This window comes from Pleurodeles waltl, chromosome 1_2 (genome assembly GCF_031143425.1).
Source record: "Pleurodeles waltl isolate 20211129_DDA chromosome 1_2, aPleWal1.hap1.20221129, whole genome shotgun sequence".
NCBI classification, from domain to species: domain Eukaryota; kingdom Metazoa; phylum Chordata; class Amphibia; order Caudata; family Salamandridae; genus Pleurodeles; species Pleurodeles waltl.
In genome coordinates, this window is record NC_090437.1 from 958,053,672 (window position 1) to 958,078,899 (window position 25,228).

Sequence of the window (25,228 nt, forward strand, 5' to 3'; positions counted from 1 at the left end):
GAATCTCGTCACTATACTGCTTTTGTTTCCCCTTGGGGGACTTATTAATACTGCTGAATGCCATTTGGACTGGCGTCAGCAGCGTCGTTATTTCAAAGAATAATGTCTACCTTACTTACAGGCATTAAAAAAAATGTGTGTGTTTTTCAAGGTGACGTATTGATTCATGCAAGTGATTGTCAAGAGCATGATGTGATTTTGAGGCAAGTCTTAAGTGTTTGATAATGCTGGAGTTGTATTAAAAAGGGAAAATTGTCAGTTTTTGCAAATGTCTGTAGAATATTTGGGGCATGTCATGACACCAGAAGGTGTGTATCCCAAACCTGGTCTTGTAGAAGTAATAGTCGGAGCACCTGCACATCTGGACAACGTGGGTGTAAAAAAGTTTCTGGGGCTTTGCTATTATGGTCACACCCATTTCAAACTTGCTGAAAATCAAAACAGATTTTGTGTGGGATGCTGAGTGTGAGGAAGCATTCAACACCATTAAACAAAATCGGGTAATGTGAATGTTTTACAATTTTATGATCATAATTCAAAGTGTTGTTTGACTGTTGATGCTAGCAAGTTCGGTGTTGGGGCTGTTTTGATGCAAGTCAGTGGGAAACCGGAACATAGCATTGGTTTTGCGTCAAGAGTTCTTAGACCGAATGAGGTACACTAATCTGTAATAGAGAAAGAATTGTTAGCTTGTTGGTGGGCCACTGAGAAATTTAAATCTTATCTGTGGGGAAGACATTTTTTGCTACAAACTGACCATAAACTATTGGTTTCTATTTTAAATGGTACTAACGTCAAAAGTAACACACCAAGAATCGCAAGGTTTGCGGCCAGGTTATTGCAATTTGATTTTACTGTTGTACACATTTCTGGGGAAAAGAATGTGAGAGCAGATTATCTCTCTAGGAATCCGATTGCTGGAGATGTTGGGGAAAAAGATGACACTCAGGATGAAAACTGTTTAATTGCTCCTATCGAACTTGAACGTTCTAGTTCCTTTTCTGAGGCGGATTGGAAAGAAGCATCTACAAATGATCCCCTACTCTCTAAAGTCTTGATGTACGTAAAGGAAGGATGGCCTAATGAAAAAGGTTTGGACTTGAGTGCTCAACCTTTTTTCAAGGTGTCAGATGAGCTGTCGATTGAAGATGTGTGTGACGAGCTGTTGCAAACAGCAACAGACCCGCCCAATTCCTTGGAGCTGTACGACACTACCGCTCCCGACCCGGAAGGAGACTGTGCGCCATCCAATCCCCTAGTACATCCGGGAGCGGAAGGGGAGAGTCAGCGGCTTCGTGCCATTCAACAGTTTAAGCCGGAGTTGGAGGAGGAAGAAGGGGGGGAAGAGGCGCAACAGCACAACGGAGAGACTCACCGGGAGCTGAGGATATGCCACGGACGAAAGAGGAGCAGCAGCACAGTGTTGAGACTCACCGGGAGCCAAGGAGTCGCCACGGACGACGGAGGAGCCGAAGCCCAACACGGGGATCCAGAGACCAGCGGCGCAGGAGGTGCCCAGCGAGTATTCCGGCCATGCTTAGGGAAAAGCGTGGCCTTCCCAGGAGGGTGGCAAACCTAAGCTGGGGAAAGGAAGGCGTGGACCGGAGGGGACTACAACGCTACAGGGCTTGTTTGGTTTATTCTGCCTTTTTGGTTTGTTTGTGGGTATTTGGAGCGAAGGGGAAGGGGAAGGGGAAGGGGACAGCACAGCAAAAGGAAAGGAAAGGACAGACAGGTATTTTGGTGGAGGAGCAGCACAGAGAAGGGTGTAACAAACGGGAATTGGTGTGAGGGGACAGTGCAAAGCAAGGGAACAACAGAAGGAAATGAGGGAGGAAACAAGATCCCGAGAACGTAGAAAGAAGTAGAAAGTGAAACAGGAGCAAGAAAAGAAAAGGAAAACCCAGGAAAACAGAAAGACCCCTAGCAAGAGGAAAAGGAACAAAAGGGAAGCAGAATACAGAAGAGGAGAACCTAAGAAAAGAGTGAAGCCGCCAACATTTGACAAAAGTCAAAAGAGATAGAAAAAAAGTCAGAGAGAAGACAGAAGGGGAGAAGGGGAAGGAAGGACAGGAAATAAGAAGAAAAGATAAAACCTGTAACTAAGGGCAGCCTACTTACCGGTTCTTTGTCTTGTTTTTCCCACTTGCGCCTCCTGGGAGCCCTGAAACGAGAAGACAAGGAGAAGAAATAATGAAACAGACATCATAGATGCGGGAAACATAACAATACTGGACTCGTATCTTTAACTGTAAATAAAAACTCACCGTGTCATTCGACCACTGACTACGTGTTCTCATTGCGCCACCCGGCCAGAATGGGGTTCTATTAAGGAATGACAAGATTGTACCTCTTGGTGTTATTAGATCCATCATTTTGGAAAAAGCACATGAGTGTCATTTGTGTTCTATACTTACCAAGAAGAGGCTGAGAGAATACTTTTGTTGGCCGCAAATGGATAAAGACATTGATGCTTTGGTCAAGTATTGCCATATTTGTTCTACAAGTGACAAGACTCTGAAGACGTCAACACCTCCACTAAAATCAATTGAGTGTCCATCGGGTCCATGGGAAAAGATTGGTATTGATTTATTAGGGCCTTTCAATTTTCTTCCACTTAAAGTTACGATATGCTTATGTTGTTGTTGATTACTTTTCCAAGTGGGCTCATGTGAAATTTGTAGGAGATGCTAATTCCAAGTCAGTGGTGTCTTTTCTTAAGGATGTTTTTTTGGAAGAAGGGTTTCTAAGGAACTTGTTTCCGATAATGGGTGCAATTTGTCTCAGCTGAAGTTGAGTGTTTTCTGAATGATTGTGCAGTCAAACATTTGAAGAGTTCACTTTACCAACCGCAAACTAACGGTTTGGTTGAACGTTTTAATCGAGTGGTTGGTGAATGTGTGCAATGGGCATTAGCAAATGGGTGTGTGGTTGACTCTGCTGTTAAGATTATGCTGTGGTTTTACAAAACATCGCCCCATTCAAGCACGGGGGTGTCTTCGTTTGAAGCACTTAGAGGGAGAAAACATGCCTCTTTATTTAGACCAGCTTGGTTGTCCAAATTTTTGAAACATTCAACATGTAAGGAAGACATTGACTTTAAGGTTCGTTCTAATATGGAGAAACCTCAAGCCAAACAAAAATCATACTATGACAAGAATAGATGTGTGAAGAAGGTGCAGTTTATGATTGGTGATTGGGTACGGGTCAAAGTGCCTAGTTTTAACAAGAAAGGTGACTCAAAGATTTCTGAACCTTTAATGATTGACAAAGTGTGTGTAATGCTGTTCATGTTAATGGACGTAATTGGGGGAATGTGGGAAAGGTTGTCAAAATTACAGCTGAGGATAAGGTCTTGCCAGCAGGTGATCTGCTGATTGATGTAGGACAGAATGTAAAGGTGAAGAAATTCTTGACTGTACAAAAATGCAGTCATGTAAAAACATTGTGTCCTAAGGCGGTAGACACAAGGTCGGAACATTTTTCTGTTAGAAAAAAGTGTTAGGGCTCATAATTTACCTTTGAGGTACCGTTAGTTAAGAATCATAGTATTGAAAATGTTTGGTAAAAGGAAGACAAAAAATGTACATGCGTACCATGAGTTTTTCCTTTACCTGTGAAATACCGTTATGTAAGATTTAATACCCTTAAATAAAATTGTTTTTTGCTGTTAAAAAGAGAAAAAATCAAAAGGAAAACTGAATGTAGTATTTCAGATGTGAGCTCTTTGCTCCATTGCGCGTGCAAGTCGGACTAGAATGCCTCGCACGCATAAACATACTTGTTTGGGTTGCCCTAGCAATGTAGCGGAGAGGTTTGTTGGCGCACTGCATCGTTCCTGTGTTCTGTTAGGGCCGCCTGAGGTTCCGTGATCCAGGCAGAGCATTGGACGGACACGGCGGTTAGAGCGGGGAGCATTGGCCCGCACTGCGCTGGGGTGATTTTGTTAGGATTAACTCTTCAAATAAACCTTTGATCCTGAAACCCACCTCCTGGATGTAATTACAGCTAACCTTGGGGGTCGCAATCTGTTTAGTGCGAAGTTATGTACTCCAGCCCAAATAGAAGGGGTTGACAGTCAGTTCTCTCAGGTGGGGTTGTTAGTTTGACGAGATAATTCAGCTGCACCAAGGTGGAAACATATATGCTGGCTGTTTCTAGGTGCTTTCCATTGAGGTTCCCTTTGACAGTGGTGTACCTGCCTGCAGGTGTGGTGTATGTCATATGCAGCCCTCAATTTTAATTCAAATTAGGGTGCCTCATGCATAGGGTGCCTTATCTCTAAAATAAATATAACTTACGCAGCCATAGATTTCAGATGTTATCAGGTATGTAAAATGTGAGGTCATAGGCACTGCATCACAATGGTGGATGTTTTCTTTTGTCAGTTACGTATAACTGGCAAATTTCCCTCTTTTTGTTTTTAAACGGTAGTGCTTCTTCAGTGAATCTTTAAGCTTTTTTAACATACATTTCTCCACATATAACTCCACTTTAATCTTTGTTTTTTGTTCAGTGAATCTCAAGATTTTTGTTAACGTAAAGTAATATCTCATTAACTAACTGTGCGGCCAACCCTTCACTACGCACGGCTTTCCAGAAAGGAGCTGAGGTGAATTAACTCTATTTTTGGAAAATGTTGTGAAGTTATTAGCAAAACAACAAAAAAAGCTCTTTCTGTGGAAAGTGTGACTCATGCACAACTACACATTGGATGCTACCACTGTAATGTAATATATATATAAATTTAAATATTCATTTATTTTGGGAGATTCCCAACCCCCCTTTTTGTTTTTATATATTTACTTCTAACCTCTATTTACTTCTACCCGCCCCTGAACCCTAAATTCACCCTTACCTCCCTTTACCCCATCCAACCCTAAATTCACCCTTACTTCTCTCTAACCCTACCCATCCCTATAACCTTAAATCACCCTTAACTCCCTTTTCTGCTACCTATCCCTAAACCCACCCATACCACCCTTTAACTCTGCCCACCCCAAACTTGAAACTCACTCTAGCCCTAAACCTACCCATACTCGCCTCTATACCTCTGCCCTACCCATAATCCTAAAATCACTCTTATCTCCTTGGCTTTATGGCTAATAGGAGCAGCAGACGTAATTGTAGGCAGATATTTGGCTGTGTGGCAAACACTGAGAAGGGTGAAGGATACCACTAAGGCCTTTGACTGCCTTCAGTTGAACTACATGTTTGGAATCCTTGAAAGGATGTGATTCAGATGAAAAATATTTAACACAGTTCAAACTACATTGCCAGTGTCAGAGTTAATAACATTTTTTCAGACACCTTTCCTTTAAAGAGAGGTACAGGACACCACTGTGCCCTGTTCCATATGATTTTTACTCTTGCACTTGATCCTCTGGCCTGTCGGATCAGGGGAAATCCATTAGTGAGTAGTCTGATGGCATGCTGGGTGGGATGGAAGGATCTTTTTATATGCAGGCTGTATCCTACTCTATGTTGCACATCCAGAAATCACCATAAAGAGGATTCTACAAATCTTTACCACACTTGATAAATATTGAGGGTTCTGCATCAGTTGGGAGGAAATCGTGCTTTACCCACTGACACCCAGGACTGTGTCACCAGTAATCACTTACCCACTGACAGAACAATGGAGCTGCTTTAGATACTTGGGGATATGCAGCACACACAATCCTGACAAGCTTTAGACCATATCTTATATAATGTGTTTACATTTGGAAGTCCTTCTTAAAATGATAACCCTCCCAACATTTATTTGTATCCTCCAGAATACACCTTGTAGAGGCCCAGAGACATTTAAGAAATTAGAAGCTGATGTGAGGTTAGTATTCTGGAACGGAAGATCACCTATGGTAGCAATCAACAAACTAACCCGTGGCGTATCCAGTGGGGGTATAACTCTTCCGACATTTGACAAACTATTGGGCTGCCCAATTAACGGGAGAGAGCAACTGGATTTTTTTCCTCACGGAAGGTTGGACAGGTAATTCATGAGATACAAAGGATGCTTTGCTACATTATATTATATTTTAGCAAGAATTGTCAAGCCAGTAGGCCTGGCTTATGAATCAAAGTGCATTTTGTGTCACTGATGGGTTTAAATACTCAGTAGGTTATCACACATGCACTCTGTCACTCATATTTGCACTCATGTATCCATTCATCTATCTACTGACTCATTCTTGCGTTCACCCTCTGACACAACTGTCAAAACACACACACAAGCTCACATATGCAAAATAAATCAAAAGAATACAAGTAGAAAAAAAGAAAACGTGCATGTAAATACGGCGGGCATATGCTTGCAGTAATAAAACTAAATGTACCAGCGGGTGTATGTCATGCAAAGGTATTGTACATAACCTGTTGTGGCCTTAATGTTCAAATATGGCCACCACATTTAGAACCATCACATTGGCTATATCGAAATGGTAAAACAATGATATGATATGGACAACTGTATTCTGGAATGGTCTTCTGGTTTAGAGAAAGTGGCCATGTTGGATGCAACCCACTGCAGATTAAATGAGCAGCAAGCAAGCAACGGTTTAGCACTGCCTAGAAATCAGTAGTTATCATCTTAAGAAACATTAAAATAAAAAGCACATAATGAAAGAGGAAATATAAAAGGGGAAACTCACAACAAAAGGCCAACCAGCTCTGAAAGTGAAGCACACTCCTTTTCAGGTAGATGTAAGTTTGAAAATGCTAATAAAATATTTAAAAACAAAATTGATGGAACCAGAAGCCCTCTGTGTATCTATATGGTTATAGACATATATTTTTGCAGTCTGACAGACTGCTTGGAAGGGACATACCCATTGTTTTTTTTTTCTTCTAGAATTGTTTACCACTATGATGATAATTAGAACAGCATTATTAGATTCTACTCATGATAAAGATTAACTTTGTAGGATCTTATTTTGGTATCAAGTGATTCAGGAACTGGAATTATGCCCACTGGGGCTCTATTGTTCTCATCACCTGAAGTACAGCTTGAGAGTCAGGGAGCACCACAACTCTCTCCATGAATCTCCACTGGTGCACCTCTTTCTATGTCTATGTAATTCTATGTACTAGCCAGGTAGTTGGGAATTGTGTTAGTGCAGGATCTTTATACGGAAGCAAAAGTGGGACAAGGAGGGAGTGTCCACTATATGACCAGGGCTGCTTCTTGCAGGACACACTTTCTAAAAGTGTGGGTTAATGTATGCAAGAATAATTAGAAATGTGCTTGCCCCTCGAGTCCAGAAATGTCTGGAACTTTGACAAAGGAAAAAGCAAATAATTTCTAGTTGCCTGCAATTTTTGAAGATCAAACCTGAAGTCAACTCTTGCTGAGAATATTGTCATTTTCAACCACAGACCAGCATCCAATCCAACCTTGTAAACTAATGCTCAAACCAGCAGAGTTCCCAAATGCACACAAAGCTCTTAGCTAATGATTCTCATGAGTCATTCATGAAAAGGAGGCGATTAAGAATAACAAGATCTTTCTTTCTTCGTCAATTACATACACTCCTAGCTTTCAAGAATTCAGTTACTGGCTCAGTTAGTTGTTCTAGGATTTAATTGGCCTTTCCTTTGTGCGTTTGTTTATATTTCCTCATAGTTTGTGTTAACTGCAACAATACCTGACTGACTGCAGCAATTCATGTGCTATTTTGCATGTCACAGTGTCGTCTAGCGGTACCAGAGGGAGTTTCATCTTCATGAAAACACATTTTAGAAAGCGAACTTGCAAAATGCATATTGACACATTGTGTTGCGGCATCCCTGACTAGTTTTGGAGGCCCACCAGGGTGCTACGGCACACGGATTGTGAACCAATGTTCTACCGGATCTCAGTAAATAAAAGCATATATGTATTGCCATCATTCAAGAAGTGGAAAATAAGATCAGTGAGGAATCTACAGTTAAATGGAGTAGCTACCACAAAGAGTGCTACCAAACGTAAGTAACTTTTGATTTTAATGGATACCTCTACCTGCAGAGTCCTCACCTTTTACATAGATTGCCAAGCAGTACCTCAGTTGGAGGATGGACTAGAAGGGATGGATAAACAAGAATGTCCTGGAGAAGAGAATGGACAAAATGGTTATCCCGTAGCACTACTGAATCTAAGCAATAGTGCTTTGCAAAATTATGAAGTGATGCTCATGTATCCTGCCTGCAATATTTGAGATGCAGAACTTCTCTTGCTAAGGCAGAGGTGAAAGATTTGGCTCTGGTAGAATAGGCCCTTAATCCTTCAGGAGGATCTTTTGTGCTAAGGTGTAATGCATCCTAATTCATAAGATGATACACCTTGTCAGGACCCTCTTTTGGACAGCTTTTTCTTTCCTGTTCCTTGTGCACCCTACAAACAGCTGGTTGTCTGTTCAACGCTATGAACTATTCCTGGATGCAACCTAGCACCAGGGAGAGTCAAAAGATGAGGAATCTGCAGGTAGATATGGGATCCACCAGAAAGGTCATTAACAAAAGTAATCAACGTTTTGATTCAAACCTAATGTATTCAACATGTAATCATTTCCCCCACTTCCCCCAAACCCTCTCTTTTTAGGTCAATTTTCAACATCACTGAACACGATCTGCTGTTCCTGGCCTCTCCTCTTACATTTGACCCATCGGTAATTGAAATGTTCGTTGCTCTGACCAGTGGTGCTTGCCTACTTATTGTGCCCAAAACCATAAAGATGATGCCTCACAAGCTATGTGATACACTATTTCACAGTCACAAAGTGACAGTCTTGCAGGTAGGAAGATGTAAAGGGTTTCAATTACAATTGCAATTTGTGTTATTGCTTTTATCAACTAGTGCCTTTTGCAAACAGAAAAAGTAAAAATAAAAGCAATATACAGTGAGGCATAAGATGGGCACAAAAGAACCTTTTAAAGTCTCTGGTGCATACACCATCTTCATGCAGTTTAAAAGCACACCTCATTTTTGTTCATGGTGAAAGTCATGGGTTGCAATGCAGGAGAATGTAGCATGCTAGGTTGTTATCTTAAATGTAATACTATTTTTTCTGCTGCAGTGGATGATTGTTGGAGCAGGAATACTCCCTGCATGGATCATTGAGCTTGCACCTCTGCTCTACGTTTCCCATGGCAATGTTTCTGTACCTTTCTATTAGTCTTTCACCTCTACATACACAAGAGCCATGGCTGTATGAACAAGGTCTGAACTGAGACCCAGAGTTGGGCTCTGTTGTCCAGAAGGGCACATCAAGTGCACACCTCCTTTCTGAGAGGGACTCCTGTCAGCTCACCGGGTAGTAAAATACTTTCAGTAGTGACAATAATTGAACAAGTAAGAACAGACCTACTTCCTGTTTCCTATTTAGAGAGAAAGAGCCCGCTATCCTCTTCGAAGAGTTCTGCTAGTCCCTTTCACCCAGTCCTTTCCCTCAATCCTTGTGAAGCATGCTTGACGTGTGTTTATTCTATGATAGTGTGGCCGAGCATGAAGTGAGTGGCCTGTGTATAACTTCCAGAGCACAGGAATCCATTTTGGATCCACTGTGTAAAAGTGGTTGACCGAATGGAGGATGAAGTGATCCTGACAGAGAGGAATGTGAATTATAGGTAGCCAATGAAATAGGAGGACTCACTGTACTGCTAGGAAACTGATTGTGGCCCTCCAGACCATTTTATGTGGCCCCCTATTGTAAACAGAAGCACCATGCTTCAGCTCACTGTTGTTGTCCCCTGACAGTCAAGAGAATGACATAGTAGGCCCAAAGTCACTCAGTTTAGTAAATAGGTGACCCAAGATTAAAATTCGGAACTGTTTTTGAAGGTTTAACTTTCCCACTGTGAATAAACTATGAGACTGGGCATCATCTTCCCCTGCAGTTATATCTACAGTTTTATGTGGGTTCCAGTGCAATTGTCTTACTGTACTCTTACAACCGCTACTTCACATTATTCTGAATACTTCCAAACATTGCAAAAGATAAAAACAAAAAACAGGTGCTGAGGAATTCTTTTAATAAGCGGCTGCTCAAGAGCGACAGTTTGGTCACATGGAAGCCACAGTATCTAGCTTGCTCACACCACCACAACTTGGGAGTTGGTGGTCTGTTGAAGAGACCCAGAGACTTCATTTTCTGATTAAATGCAACCAGGTTGTGGGGCCTGCCTATTTTTTTTCATCCAGTGTTTTCAACCAGTATATTTCGGTACTGTGACAAAGCTAGGATTAGAAGTCAAGTGCCCAAGTCCCGCGGCTTAAATCACCAACTGGACAGCATTTAGCGATGGAGTAGGATTGTAGTGTCTCCATATCTGTCAATTGCCCCCTTTGTTGTGGACCCTAGTAGGGTGTTTATATAGCACTCACTTCTTAATTGAGTCTGTTTCTAAGCACAAGTAATGTTTTAACAATAGGAAAGTAAAAGGATCTTTTAAAGCCTTTTCTCTGGGTGCTCTGGTAGTAGTTAGTTGATGTGCAGCATCCTAGCTAGATACCATTGTTTACCATTGATGGCTCACTACTACCTAATTCCTATTAGATAACCAAAGTCCTACCTTTGTTAGCTTGGTACTTCTAGGTTAGTGATAGCAATCATTCAAGACTCATGCCAGGAAGCAATAAATGGACTGAAATTCAGATATGGTATAATAGAGGCATCACCCTTGATAAACTGTCTGTCTGTATCTCATAAGAACATTAATAGTTAAATTTAGGGAAGGTGTTATGGAATGGAACTCTGCAAATGTGTTCCACAGCTCAGAATGCCTCATATAAACATTTTTTTTTGCTAATATTAATTGCAGCTGGCAGCAATATTGCCGTTGGTCACATACCATACAGTACATTTTGGCCCCTGAGAAATGTTTCAGAGTACCTATGCCCTAGAACACACCTGTGAACTCGTTGAAGTGGACCAAACTTCTGTGAAAATAAAGGGGGGAACCGAAGACCCCGAGGCATTTGTGAAGAGTCTCTGCAGTCTTCTTGCTCCATTCTCCTCATATGTGTGCGCTTCTAGTCTACGTGTATTGGCCATGTAAGAAAGGGAAGCCCAGCTGTTTTTCTTTCATTGTCTCATAACCCCTGTCAGGGATTGCCTCATCCTCTTGAATGCTAGTCAGCAGCCTAAAGGCAAATAATGGAGTAGGGTGAACTGAAACTAGGTCCCCTGAAACTAGCTATAACCCATAACAGAGACTGGAGTCCTCATTTTGGTCTGCAAGTCTAGTACAAAAGTGACCAGTGGCAGGCGCTGTACTGGGGTACATTTTCTAAATTTCAGAGCTAAGGTCTGGCAGATATCCCCTGTCTAATGTCAGGAAAAGAACTGAAAGTCTTGCAACAGTCCTACTAAACGCCTTGAGAGAAGGAGCTATCACTGAGGAGAGAGGGGTATAACAGGTACCCCTACAGAGAAGAGCTGCCTAGAACAGTAATCCACTGCCCAACTGTCTCAAGTAAAGAAAGAGTTGTTTAGGAAAGATGGAATATCACAAGTGGAGCACTAAGATCGACTACACAGACTGAGTGACCTACCTTATCTGTGGTGGGATAACTGCTTTTGGGTCCTACTAGTTTGCTACTCAATTATTTGGAGGTGTGAACTGTACTTCTAGATATGTGGCCCAGAGTGAAGATTCCTCATTGCGAGAGACCTGCAAAGAATTAATTCCAACACCTATGATTGTGTTGTCCAAGCTCCACTGGCGTAAATTGCAGTAGCCTAGGTATCTTGGTGTGCAGGTGTGGGAGCAAAAAACGTACCCTAAAATTTGGACACCACAAAATGTACCTCATTTGGTTCTCTCACAGTTTACCAGTTCGTAGACGGTGTTAAACCTCAGTTTCATGAGTCAATGTCTCCCCGTGGTAAGGCACCACCCAAAATATCAAATCAGCAGAGTAAAACAGCTCATTAAGTAATGGGGTCCACTTAATATCGGAGTTCTAGATCACTGAAAAGTTAATGGGTTTTATTACAAAAAAATTAAAATATAAGCATTACAGAGTTAAATGCCATGACGGTTCTTACATGTAAAGATATACAGAGTATATAAAGTGAGAAATTATTCTAAGTCTCAGGGGACAGCAGAATCAGTAGATAGTCAAACAGCATCCCTAGTCAATAGGTTCTTGTACACAACTTGTGCATAGCAAATTAGTAATATCGCAAGCTCACTGTGGTGTGAGCAAAAGTATCATTTTTTTTTTTTTTTTTTTTTAGTAAATCAGACACAAGAACAATACGCATCAATACCTTAACACCTAACCACCATTCCAATTCTTCTAAAGTTATTCAACACCCTCTATTCTAATGTCATCTAGAGATGTTGGAACAAATATGAAACATTTAACAATAAATCCTTCTCTTAGTGAATAGATCCTTATGGAAGAATGAATGAGATAGATACTTGGTGCAATTTTGCATCTGCATCGTAGAGAGTACAACACTAGCAAGGCAATTACTGCAGTGGAAATAAATCATGTCATCAGCTTAACTGTGTGCTCTTCGAAGCCTAGGATGAGAGGAAGTGTGTATGGAGGAAGCAGGAGTGATTAGAAAAAATGGCATCTATGTTGTCTAAAATGGTGTTTTACGTGAAAATGTGGTATAACTAAAAATACATTCATAGACATGCTTATACACATTATAGGAAGCTCATTTATATTGCAATTATGTTCATTTAGTCTGTATATGTAAAATCTTGTAAAGAGGTTATTATTATTGCATAAAATATAAACCAGAAAACGATTTCACAGATCCCTCCCTATTATTTTACAATTACTAAAACAATTAATAATACGTTATTAATAACAAATTCATTTGGTGTGCAGTACTTTCTGCTCCTTTCTGAAATTCCTTCAGAAATTCTCCACCACCATCTTTAACTGACTGTAGACCCAATCCTTGATAGTCTCTACTTTGTAATCTTCATTGACTGAGGCCACTGACAACTTTCAAACCATCCTTGACCAAGGAGAAACATCAGCCCTCATCCTGCTCAACCTCTCTGCAGCCTTCTGCAATACCTCCCACAATACTCTCAACAAAATACTCCATTAGATTGGCATACAAAGATCCTCACTCACATGGATCTGCTTCTTCCTCACAAGAATAACCCAAAGAGTCAGACTGCTACTCTTCACATCGGAGAGTCCCCTAGTGTAATGTTTTGACAATAAGAAAGTAAAAAGAGTTTTAAAGCCTTTTCTATGGGTGCTCAGGGAGTAGGTAGTTGATGGGTAGCATCCTTACTAGATACCATTGTTTACCATTGATGACCCACTACTACCTAATTCCTACTGGATAACCAAAGTCCTGCTTTTGTTTACTTGGGTCTTCTAGGCTAGTCTCCCAGCCCCACTTCTGTAACATATACATGACACCGCTCAACAACATCATCAAATCATAAAACATCACTGTCATCTCCTACGCCGATGACATCCAACTCATCCTCTCCCAGATGGATAAGACAACCAACACCAGAACCAACTTCAACAACTGCATGTCGACTGTAGCAGACTTGATGTGAACCAACTGCCTAAAGCTCAGCTCTGACAAGGCAGAAGTACTGGTCTTTGGCAACAAGATCTCTCAATGGAACTCTATCCGATGGCTGTTGGGACTAGGACCAGCATCCACAGACTACGCAAGAAATCTAGGGATCATCCTAGATGACACACTCAACATGATGGCAACGGAATGAGCATCTCCTGCTTTTGTATCTTATGCATGCTGCAGAAGATCTCCAAATGGTTGCCATAGAACAACAGACGACCATCTCACAAGCTTTCACTACCAGCAGGCTTTACTACGGCAACACTATCTACGACGAAATCTCCAAACAACTAGTACACAGACTCCATACCATCCAGAATGCTGCTGCAAGATTCATACTCAACCTCGGATGCCCCATCCACATCACACTGCACCTCAAGAAGCTTCACTGGCTCCTCATTCACAAGAGCGACCAATTCGCACTTCTCAAGCACATATGCAAAGCCCAAAACAACACAGGACCAGAATACCTGAACAGATGCATGCATTTTTACCAGCCTGCTATACAAATACCCACTACCTCCCTCTCTCTTGCACACACTCCCTGCATCCACAAACGTAGAGCAGGAGGTCGCTGTTTCTCCTACATTTCTCCTGCAATACTAAATCCAACTTCACCAGTAAGCAGGATTTTCTTTTACCAGTCTGGCAATAGCAAACAAGACCTGGCTACTCCTTCCAGATCAGAAGAGTATATGAGGGCAGTTCTTCTGCTAGTCTATGAGAGGAGCAGGCCTCACATTCGTGGAAGACAAAAGTAGGAGTTTTTCCCCTCCCACGATAAGTAAAACACATAAGCACATGTCCTGCCTTTTACATACATAGCACCCTGCCTTATGTGTTACCTAGGGCCTACCTAAGGGGGTGACTTAGGTGTAGAAAAAGGGGAGTTTAAGGCTTGACAAGTAGTTTTAAATGCCAAGTTGAAGTGGCAGTGAAACTGCACACATAGGCCTTGCAGTGGCAGGCCTGGGACATGGTTAAGGGGCTACTTATGTGGGTGGCACAAACATTGCTGCATGTCCACCAGTAGCATTTAATTTACAGGCCCTGGGTACCTGGGTACATGTAGTGCACTTTACTATGGACTTAAAGGTAAATTAAATATGTATATTGGCCAGGAACTAATGTTATCTTGTTTAGGGGAGAGAGCATATGCACTTTAGCACTGGACAGCAGTGGTAAAGTGCGCAGAGTCCTAAAAGCAGCACAAACAGGGTGAGAAAAATGGAGGGAGACAGGCAAAAAGTTGGTGAATGACCACCCTAAGGCTGTCAGGTCTAACAACTCTGTATTTGTATTGCAGCAGTATCTCTTTCTGCCTCCTTATCTGTTGCTCTAGTGCCAGCACCAACTCACTCTGCCCTGTCAGTATAAGGAAGAGTTCTAGAATTCAAAAGATCATTTAGAAATCCTCCTCATTGGAGTCCTGATTCTGTTTTTCTCATTAGATTTCTTTTTGTCATCTGTTTCTTTGACTATTATGGAAAAACTCTCAACCCCGCCATTGTATCCTCCCTCCAACATTTATCTTGTCGATACCACTTGTTAGCTAACCACTGCCCAAATGAACCATTCACTTTCATTGTAGTTTCTCTGGTTTCTTTCTTTTTCTGTGACCATTCAATCCCTTTTGTTCAGCCCCTCAAACTGTGTAGTTCTGGTTAATGACTTTATTATTCATGGTTTGTCTCAAGAAATCTAACTTTGTAATGTTCTAAAGGAAACTAAGGGCCTTATTTAGAAATTGGCCGAAGGATTACTCCATCACAACGGTGATGGATATCCCGCCTGCCGAAATAAATCCCATTTCCTGTGGGATTTAGATTTTGGTGGACGAGAAACTGGTCACCGTTGTGACGGAGTAACCCGTCCGCCGATATCTAATTCAGGCCCTGAGTATTTGTCAGTAGTAGTATAGTCATGCCATTCAGTAATCCAGGGATACATGTAGAAACTAATATCCCTCATCATTTGATATGCACACGTTCTCTTGACAGGTAAGTTCTGACCCTCAATATAAGTTACAAGAGAAATCAGCAGCTCTCATTATTTTGATCTGGAGATTACACAAACAAATTAATGAATAACAACCAATCCCAGTGCTTCTCTGCCACAGGTCAACCTGTCACAGCACGTCTGTCAGCAACCAAACAATAATAGCACAGCTTTGTGGTGACATATCACCAGTCCCAGCGAGTCTCCCTAGCTGATTCACTAATCACAACATGATTTCTCAGTTAATGAGGAAAACAATTGCAAAACCTTCCTCAGCAAATCTACTAAATAAAACAAACTAAACCTTTTCTGTTCAACCTAAATAGAAAGAAAACCAGCAATTAAGGTAAGGCAAATCATGCAAACAATATTAACAAGAATAGCACCCTTTGTGTTATAACCACAATTCACACTAGGCAGAACCATGCCCTGCAGCAATCTACCTTGGTTAATGCAATTATTCCTGTGCTCTTAGGAGCAAAATACTCCAACCCGGATGAGACAAGCAACCCTGAAAAGGAAAACCTGTTAATTCCGAAACCCCTGTTTGTGTACATGCGGCGCCTTGCACTACACTCTCCCTTATGTAGACAAGTGTGCCACAATATCCTAATATCTAAAAAAAGAATCACAAACAAGAACCCTAGAGCAAAACAGCTGTGATCAAACCATACTAATTGAGCCCCAAATCAGCATTGCATAACCAAACACATCACATATAGTATATCAATCCTTCTCACAATTTCAAACTTCTGCTCACAGTACGGACACTCAAAAAAGACACACAACTTACAGAAACAGTAGTGTGAGGCAGACCTCTCTGAATAATCTTGACAGAAGGAACTCCATAGGAAAATCCACCATCTCACAGGACCAGGCATAAGATATAGTAGGACCCCTGGCAGGGGTCTCTTGCTACCAAGATTTGTCAGTGCAAAAACCATACCCAAAATTTTGACTCCCCAATATTTAACTCAGTTGCTTCTCCCACAGTTTGCTGAATCAGAGATGGTGTTAAACCACAATTTCATGAGAAAATGTGTCCCTGAGTTAAGGGACCTTCCGAAACATCAAATTAGCAGAGTTAAAAAACTCATTCAGTATTGGAGTCTACTCTGTAGCTGAGTTCTAGATTAATAAGAATTTAAAGGTTTTTCTTACAAAAATTAAAAAATGTAAGAGGTACAGAGTAACATGCCGTGAAAGCTCTCAGATGTAAATTTATACAGAGTGTGTAAAATCTCAAAAATTCGAAGGGCCTGATTATGATCTTGCGGATGGAATACTCTGTCACAAACTTGGTGGATATTCCGTCCGCTGTGTTACGATCTCCATAGGATAAAATGGGATAGTATTATGGAAGACAGGATATCCATCACATTGGTGACAGTTACCCTGTCCACCAAGATCATTATCAGGCCCCAAGTCTCAATGGGCAGCAAAAGCAGTTGATAAACAGCAGCACTGGTATAATAGGAACGTCTTCTGGCTCACTACCCAAAATCAAGGTTTCCCATACATAATTCTTGCATATAAAATTAGTGATATTGCAAGTTCTTTGTGGTATGATCAAAATAGCATTTCTTTAGTAAATCAGAATACAAGAATAATACACAAAACACTCTTAAGCACCATTTCAGTTCTTCTAAAAGTATTCAATGTCCTCTATGCTTATGTCATCCAGAGATGTTCTAACAAATATGAAACTTTTAACAAGAAAACTTTCTCTCAGCCAATAGATCATGTGAAAGAACGGATGAGATATACTTGCTGCAATCTTACATATGCACCATAGTAAGTTAAAGACAAGCAAGGCAACAGATGCAGTGGAAATAAAACGTTATGACATCAGCTACCTGTGTGCTCTGCGAAGCCTGTGGGGAGAGATGGTGTGCAAGAGGAAGCAGGAATGAGTGACAGAGATGGCATCCATCGTATCTACAATGGCTTTTTGCATGAAAATGTCATAACTAAAATACATTTTCTGATGGATACAACTACCTGTGGATTCCTCACCTAATGAATTCTCTCCATGCGTAGCATTCAACGGAAACTTCTCTCTAGCTCTGTACGTCGGCGAGGACGTCACAATTGCCAGACTCCACGCGGATCCGCCTGATGTCATCGTGGCAATAAGAGGCCCTCGTCGGCGTGCTGACGTCAGTTCCCTTTTTTCCGTGCCTTCGATAACGGTTAATTTCTAGCTACCTGTGTCATTCGCTTTTCGGAAGGGATACTTTGTGTTTTTGTCGGCATGTCGGCTCCAAAGATGTCAGGTTTTAAACCCTGCAGAGAATGCGGAGGTCGGATGTTGGTGACTGACCCCCACAACGACTGCCTTTGGTGCCTGAGTTCGGATCATGATGTCCAGGAATGTGGTTCATGCCAAAAGATGAATCCGAAGGCCTTGAAGGAACGTGAGGCTAAGATTTTCTTAGCCAAGTCAAAGAAAGAGAGAAAGCGGCACCATGGATCGTCTTCGGTGAAGTCGAGTCACACAAAACGGCGTCATCGTGACTCCAGGTGTTGGTCCAGAAGCCGGTCGGAGTCGAGGTCTTCGTCGACTCGACGCCGCAAGTCTTGGGAAGTCAGGGTTGTGGAGCCTTAAAGTCAACAGGCTTCTCCGGCGCATCCAGGTGCGCAAGAGTCAAGTCCGGCGCCGGCTCTGGCTCCTCAGGGCTATCCTTCGTTCCCGCCTCCGGGTACGGATCCGGCGGCATTTCTAAATGCCATGTTTGCCATATTCCAAAATATGGCTCCGGGAGGTGGTGCACCGGCTGGCCCCACTGGTCCCCTGGCATTCAACCTGGGCGTTCCGGCTCCATACAGGCCGACACCGTTTATGCCGTTCTGTCCGGCAGGAGATTCTAACCAGGCGCTGCTGCCAGCGGTGTAGCCGTTGACGTCGAGAGAGAGACCTTCGATGCCGTTGTCTGATGAGATGGAGCCTCAAAGCCGGATGACATAGACGGGTGCAGGGCCTTTATCCATGGCGCCGATAGATCCATCTGTGGCGTCTGGAGTATCCGGAGATCCTGTCATGACGCCTTCTCGGCGCCATTCACCGACGTCGTTGCACTCCATGTCGGCGCCAGGGTTGGAGGCCAAATTGAGATCCAGAAGGAAGGCCCTCAGGTTGCTGGAGGAGAGGGAGTACCAGCAGCAGATCCTTGAGGAGGGGGAGATTGCTGATCCCCCAGAGTGAGTTTCCAGGATTGGATACGGCCAGTGGACTTGATACTTCCCCGGAATGGGATCTGGCCTTCCCTGGGGAGTATACAGAGGAGGCAGACACCTTTCACTCCGTCATCAGGAAGGCTGCGAATTTCCTAGAACGTCCCCTGCCTACGGCTCAGGTTAAAACCAACCTTCTGACAGAAGTACTGCACCCTGCCACAGCCATTGCGGATCCTCTTTTGCCATTCAATGAGGCTTTTATGGAGCCAATAGAAGAGGTGTGGAAGAGGCCTGTCACCTCGTCGGCTGTGAGCAGGTCGGTGGCCAGACGATATAGGTCTGCACCTGGAGACCCCGAATTTTTGTCTAAGCATCAGTCTCCTGAGAGTCTGGTTGTACAGGCATCCTGTTCTTCACGGTCTGCTCCTGGCTCTTTTCCGGGAGTTCCATCCGACCGGGAGTCCAAGCGTATGGAACAGTCGGCCAAGAACGTTTTTTCATCGTGTAGCATGGCATTGAAATCTGCCAATGCTACCTGCATTCTTGGCAGGTGCATACATGCGATAATGGACGCAGCGAAGACAGTATTACCAGACATGCCCCAGGACTTGCATGGCCTACTTTCGGATGCCCAGGCAGCAGCTACGCAAGACATTCAGTCAGGGCTGGATACCACAGACTCTGTTGCAAGAGCCATGGGGACCTCTGTTGCCACCAGGCGCCATACTTGGTTGCGCACATCTGGTTTTTCTTCAGACGTTCAGGTCACGCTGTTGGACTTGCCTTTTGTTGGGGCGAAATTGTTTGGATCTAAAGCGGACTCTGCGCTAGAGCGCTTTAAGGAGTGTAGGGCTACTGCTAAGTCCTTGGGCCTGCAGGCTGCTTCGACCCCATTTAGATCTTTTAGGCGGCTGCGAGTTTTTGGACGAGGGGCTTCCTTTTGTTGAGATCGCAGCAACCAGGACAGCAGTCTTCGAGCCTCCCTTATCGAACATTTAGGGGGCGGGGTAGGGTCCGCACCAGAAGGACCACCCAGCAGCAGCACCCTTCCTCTTCCTCTTCCTCAGGAGGGATGCAACAAGGAAAAGCAGCCCTAGTCCTCTCGCCATCGCTTCCCATGCCTCACCGGTAGGGGGGAGGCTATCTCTCTTTCTTCCCATGTGGGAGTCCATAACATCAGATTCCTGGGTCAGCAGCGTGGTGAGAAAAGGCTATGCCCTTCCCTTTTGGGAGATTCCCCCTACATTCCCTCCCCGTCCTTCCTTTTGTTCAGAAGATCATCTTCTGTTGCTAGAACAGGAGGTTCTTTCCCTATTGTTGAAAGGTGCAGTGGAGTTGGTTCCCGAGCAGGAGAGGGGTCGGGATGTTATTCAAGGTACTGGGTATTAGGCCTGCTCAACCTCCATGGAGACCACAGATGAAATAGAAATAGAAGTCTAAGTCATAGGGCTTCCACCTGGATCCATATGCACCAGCAGTGGCCCTTCCATATGGGCTGAGGCGCCACACCCCCTACCTTTTTCATGCCCTGAAGAATGTCTGTCAGGCTGAACAAAAATCAGCCTGACAGTCACGCTTCTGGTTCAGGTCAGGCAGCCAGGAGCTGGGCATGCACTAATTGTGCAGACTTCTGGCTTCCTGAGCTGAACTTTGCTGGGCTGAAGAAGTCAAAGCTCCTTTGGGTATGACCTCTTCATTCTGGAAAAGGTGCCACAAGCAGCCACCCCCCTCATAAGGACAGAGAGGGTCACAAATTGCATCATACCTGGGTGCTTCAGATTCAAGCCCTGAAGTGCCCAGGGCCGACTGTCAATCAGTGACACCTCGTCCCAGAGTGGGGTGGGGTCAGCACTCTCACTGACCCCACCCCACTCTGGGACGAGATTGGGACTACTGCTATCCTTCATTGGCTGCCTCTCCTCATTGGCTTAGGTCAGCCAGTGAGGGAAAGCAGAAGTCCCAACACTCCTGGGACCTCTGAGACTTCTTGTCAGATCTGCTGCTCTTGAGGCAAGTTTATTTTTATTTTTTTTACTTTTGGTGCATGTATGAATGTATGTTAGTGAGTGTTGTGAATGGGTGTATGAGTGCATGTGTGAATCAATGGATATGAGTGAGGTATATGTGTAACCTCCCCGCCCCCTCCTTCATAAAATTACCTGCAGCCACTGTGGAACACCCAGGAAACACCTGCAGAGAGCTGCAGATGGCACTGTTTACTTACTATTAATAGCGCACGTACCAACACAACCCTGAGTGGCCTGGCATGGGGCAAACGAGTACTGAAGTGTGAGACATAGAACCAGTATCTAAATATTTCTCCAGAACTGTACATATTTACACTTAAAAGGCACCTGTGTATGGATTACTTCTCTTGAATTGGTCTCTTTCTTCCTACATTTTAGACACCGCTTATCACAGTAAATTTTTGAAGCTTCCTGGTCTAGTTACTCTTTTCATTTGCTTTTTTCAGTTTCTTGTTTTCTTTAAGGAACCTTACCTTAAGTGCCAAGTATGTGCTGTTTTTCTTTTACTCTTTCTGTTCTATTCAATACTTGTTCACTTTTAAAATAATTATTTTGAGCTTTCCACTTCTTTCACCTGTCTATTTCTGCCCGCTCTTTTTTTTTTTTAAGTGTACTGGTTCATTTTTAGCTCTTTCCTTCTCATTAGTCCTTATTTATCACTTTCCCAGCAGGATTCTGACTATAAGGTATCTTATGCTCATGAAGAAAAAGTTACTTGACTCAGTTGTTTCCATTACGACTTTGATAAAAAGGATATTGTGGGGGAAGGACCAAGGTTAAACTTGATGGACTAAAAACTTATCTTCAGACTACTCTGACTAATGAAATGTGATAAATAATGAGACTGACACTCTAATGCTGCATGTGAGACCTGTTTTATAGGTGGATATCCTTTGCTTTTTACTGATACATATGGTGCCATTTGTATCTTGTGTTTGAGATTCAATAAAGTAAAAAATAAATATATTTTTCGAAAGGAAGTTACTTTTTTTTAACTTTGCTGTGGTTTAGCCAGTGCTTTGCAATTTAAAATATATTTTGATTTAATGCAGTCTTCCAACTGACGTTAACCTTGTTTTGTGGATTACCCCTTATTCAGAAATTATACCAAATTGAAATGTAAAAGATCATCATTTTGCATACATTTTGTCTTCTCAATATACCTGAATTCACCAAATTTTGTACACCTTTGTTTTCTTAATGTGCAGGCAACACCCACCCTTCTCAGAACATTTGGTAGTCACTACCTTCGCTCAGCAGTCTTGGCGGCCAGCACTTCACTCCGAGTCTTAGCTCTTGGAGGTGAAACATTTCCTGCATTGAGTGTCCTCAGGAAATGGAGAGCAGAAGGAAATCAGACCATTATCTTTAATCTTTATGGTGTAACAGAAGTGTCTTGCTGGGCAAGTTTTTACAGGATTCCAGAAGAAGTCTTTGGAAACACTGTAAGGTAAGGAATGTATTGTGTGTTATTATGTTAAAAACTTTGGCGTATTCATATGCACGCAATACCTTTCTAATAATTGTGAGAACATCAGTATAGCATTGTTTAATTATTTAAATGCACATTTTGTTGCATACACAAGTACCTTTGCGAATGGGATCATTCAATTAAAAGCTAGGTGCAGTGTTACATGTCTCCAATGGTGCTATGCTTTCTCCACTTTGACCATTCTAAACCCATTTTGTCCAGGTCCCACTGCAAATTGCAGTTCAATGAAGTAACACCATGGCTTCTTGTGAGAAAAAGAGATGGACATGCAGTAAAGAGCTACATTCCTTATTTAATCTTTCATTTATGCATGTATAAGATCTTAATGGCCTGGACTAAGTGGAAGTGTTGCATGTTTTGAATTTACTCTCATAAAATAAGGGACTATCCATGAGCCAATCTACTCGATAGTTGGCTGTCAGTATACTTGGAGCGATGTCCACCTGCCTTTCTTGCTTGTGAAGAAACAAACAAAACCCAATTATGATTGCCAATACACTTATGTGCACATTTGCACATGTGCAAATGTGCACTAATGTATGTTTAAAAAATGTGTTTGCCTGGGAATAATGCTGAATTTACGTACAATTCCATAACTCCTCCTACTGATCTGTGACTGTCACGGATTCCCATGAGGAATTCTGGAATACTTTGTAAGTTCAATGATTGTTATACCTTTACTATAAATATAAACATAAGCAGATGCGAGTGGATTCTCATCTAAGAAATTTGCTTAGCATAAGTAAGTTACGTGAAATGTGGCAAAGGGGATAGTAACGCTGCAGATATTTTGTTTTTAAATGTTAAATTGATGCATTTGACACTTTAACATTAAGAAATGTGTTTTAGCAAGTTGATTTGTAAATCACCTTGAATTCAGAAATCACTCACTTATAGTAAATATAAAAATAGCAATGGCAGAGGTTGCTGATTTTTATTTGTTTTAGGACTTAAAAATCATATTTGTTGGCTTTGCAGATCCTTGTTTTAAATGTTTTTGTTGTTTACTAATCTTTCATGAGTCATTTAAGCTGTCTCTTGCTAGCCATCTTAGACGCCTTGCTCAAAAAGAGAATAAGCAACATGAATTCAAAGTTCTAGGATACAGAATAATTGCAGCTTGACTGCTACAGTGCATGAGTTTTTCTTGCTGCCTATAGGAGAGACCACAGTAGGTTAGGTTTGCTTAGGGTTGGTTGTGCTTTTATATGCTGCTTCGTACTGTGAGGAGGGTACCATGAAGCTTAAAAACAAAAACCCAAACTTTGACCAACTTTAAGTGACAAACTAAACTGAGGTAGACATTTTTAAAAAAGGCACTCCTGTAATCGAGAGAGGGGAAAAAATCCGGTCTAGAGCCATTTCCTAAAAATACAGGGATTGGACTCTTGATGAAAATATAGGGGTAAAGAATTCATTTGGAGGCGGTTGCAATGGAAAATGGTCTGACACCTACTGTTTTTCTTGCAGATTCTTTGGAACATTTAAATGAAGTATATTTGTGGATCTTAAAAGTGGACTTCGGGCATACTTCTGAATCCTATGGTGTATATATAGTGGAGATTGTTTTAGTGAAAAGATGGCTCTATGCACCGAAATCATTGGTTGAAATAAAAACCATTCTTTTACTGGCAACTTTGACACAAAGCAAGGCATAGTCTTGCAGCATAACGGTGACTTATCTGCAACACCTGAATCTGATAGAATTGGAAGCTAAAGCTAGTGTTGAAGCAGTTCAGCTGAAGACAGGAACGTGTTGAGAATCCAGGACCTATAAGAGGGAAAAATGTACAACTATTTTAAAGAGTGAAGTTGGATTAAACAAGACTTTCTGTTTTGCAGTTTTATAGAGCTTGAACTTTGCCCAATGGCATTAGAGTGTTTTTCATGAGCGCCAGTTTACGTTACACAAGATTGTATTCACAGAGAGATAAAGTTATTTGCCTATAATCACAGGATGTTAAGCAGTTCCTCGTTCTCCAGCAGTAGATGAAATCCAGTATGAGATTGTCAAGAAGAGATGATTTTTTTTTTCCTTTTCCAAGCCCAGCTTTTTCTTACTCGTTGATATGGCCATAACCATGGGGCGTAGTACCAGAAGATGAAAAGGAAGTTCCCAAATAAGAGGTAGTGTTCAGCAGGTTTTCAGAATTGTCTCTCTTGAATTTTAGATGATTTATTCTTAAGTGTTGAACATTTGAGAGGCAATTATGTAATTTGTCAGATTTACTACAAGATTCCCCTGTTAACTTTACAATGATAACTCTACAGTGATTTGAATATAATCATCATAAAGAAATCGTGCCAAAAGATTAAATTAAATAGGCCTATGGGGTACCTTGGGGGGCAGGGGTTTCTGCAGACTGTGGTCTGACAAATAAGATAAATGGTGGAAGTGAGATATGAAAGGATCTTTGGGAGAAAACAATAACCTATAAAAAAAAGCTGTGGGCCTGATTTAGAGTTTGCCGGACGGGTTACACTGTCACAAATGTCATAATATGATCTCCATAGACTACAGTGAGATCGTAATACGGCTGATGGGATATCAGCCCCCGCGAAACTCTGAATCAGGCCCTATATCCTTTATCCCCAAATTTGAAAGACTGGACAGAAAAAATTGATGGCCTATGGTGCCAAAAGCTGAAGATAGTAAAATTGAAGACAGCTGAGATGTTGGAGTCACCACAGCAGCTTAGATGATGATGACAAGACAGTCAGTGCTGTGATGCAGCGGTTACCCTCCACAAACTTAGAAAGCTGGATAAAGACAGAATTCTCCAGCAGTCTATCCAAATAGAGCAGCTGGGAGATCTAGCCAAATAGGGCAGCTGAGTCAAAAGATACTTTCTTGGTAAAGGAATAACACAGGCTAGTTTCAGTCTGTGATATCTGTGAATTTAAATATGATTCTCTTCCCTCACGCAAGATGGGTATAAAATGGCAAAAGCAGAACTGATGATGCACCGACCCAGTGCCACTGT

The 25,228-nt window shown here is 42.1% G+C and overlaps 1 protein-coding gene and 1 long non-coding RNA gene across 4 annotated transcripts in view; one reads left to right on the forward strand and one right to left on the reverse strand.

Annotated features, from left to right (window-relative positions):
• The window catches only part of AASDH (aminoadipate-semialdehyde dehydrogenase), a 471,184-nt gene that overhangs the window by 88,025 nt on the left and 357,931 nt on the right, over positions 1-25,228 (forward strand). For 2 of the 3 annotated variants that reach the window (XM_069200827.1, XM_069200836.1), the window contains exons 5-6: positions 8,576-8,768; positions 21,961-22,202. In XM_069200827.1, coding sequence (XP_069056928.1) covers positions 8,576-8,768; positions 21,961-22,202 — 435 coding nt within the window. The remainder of the gene's footprint in view (positions 1-8,575; positions 8,769-21,960; positions 22,203-25,228) is intronic. The other variant, XM_069200843.1, reaches the window with a different exon arrangement.
• Positions 1-25,228, reverse strand: part of LOC138246340 (uncharacterized) — a 60,669-nt gene that overhangs the window by 3,904 nt on the left and 31,537 nt on the right. Inside the window, exon 2 of the long non-coding RNA XR_011194266.1 lies at positions 2,122-2,164. This is a non-coding gene — a long non-coding RNA (uncharacterized lncRNA). The remainder of the gene's footprint in view (positions 1-2,121; positions 2,165-25,228) is intronic.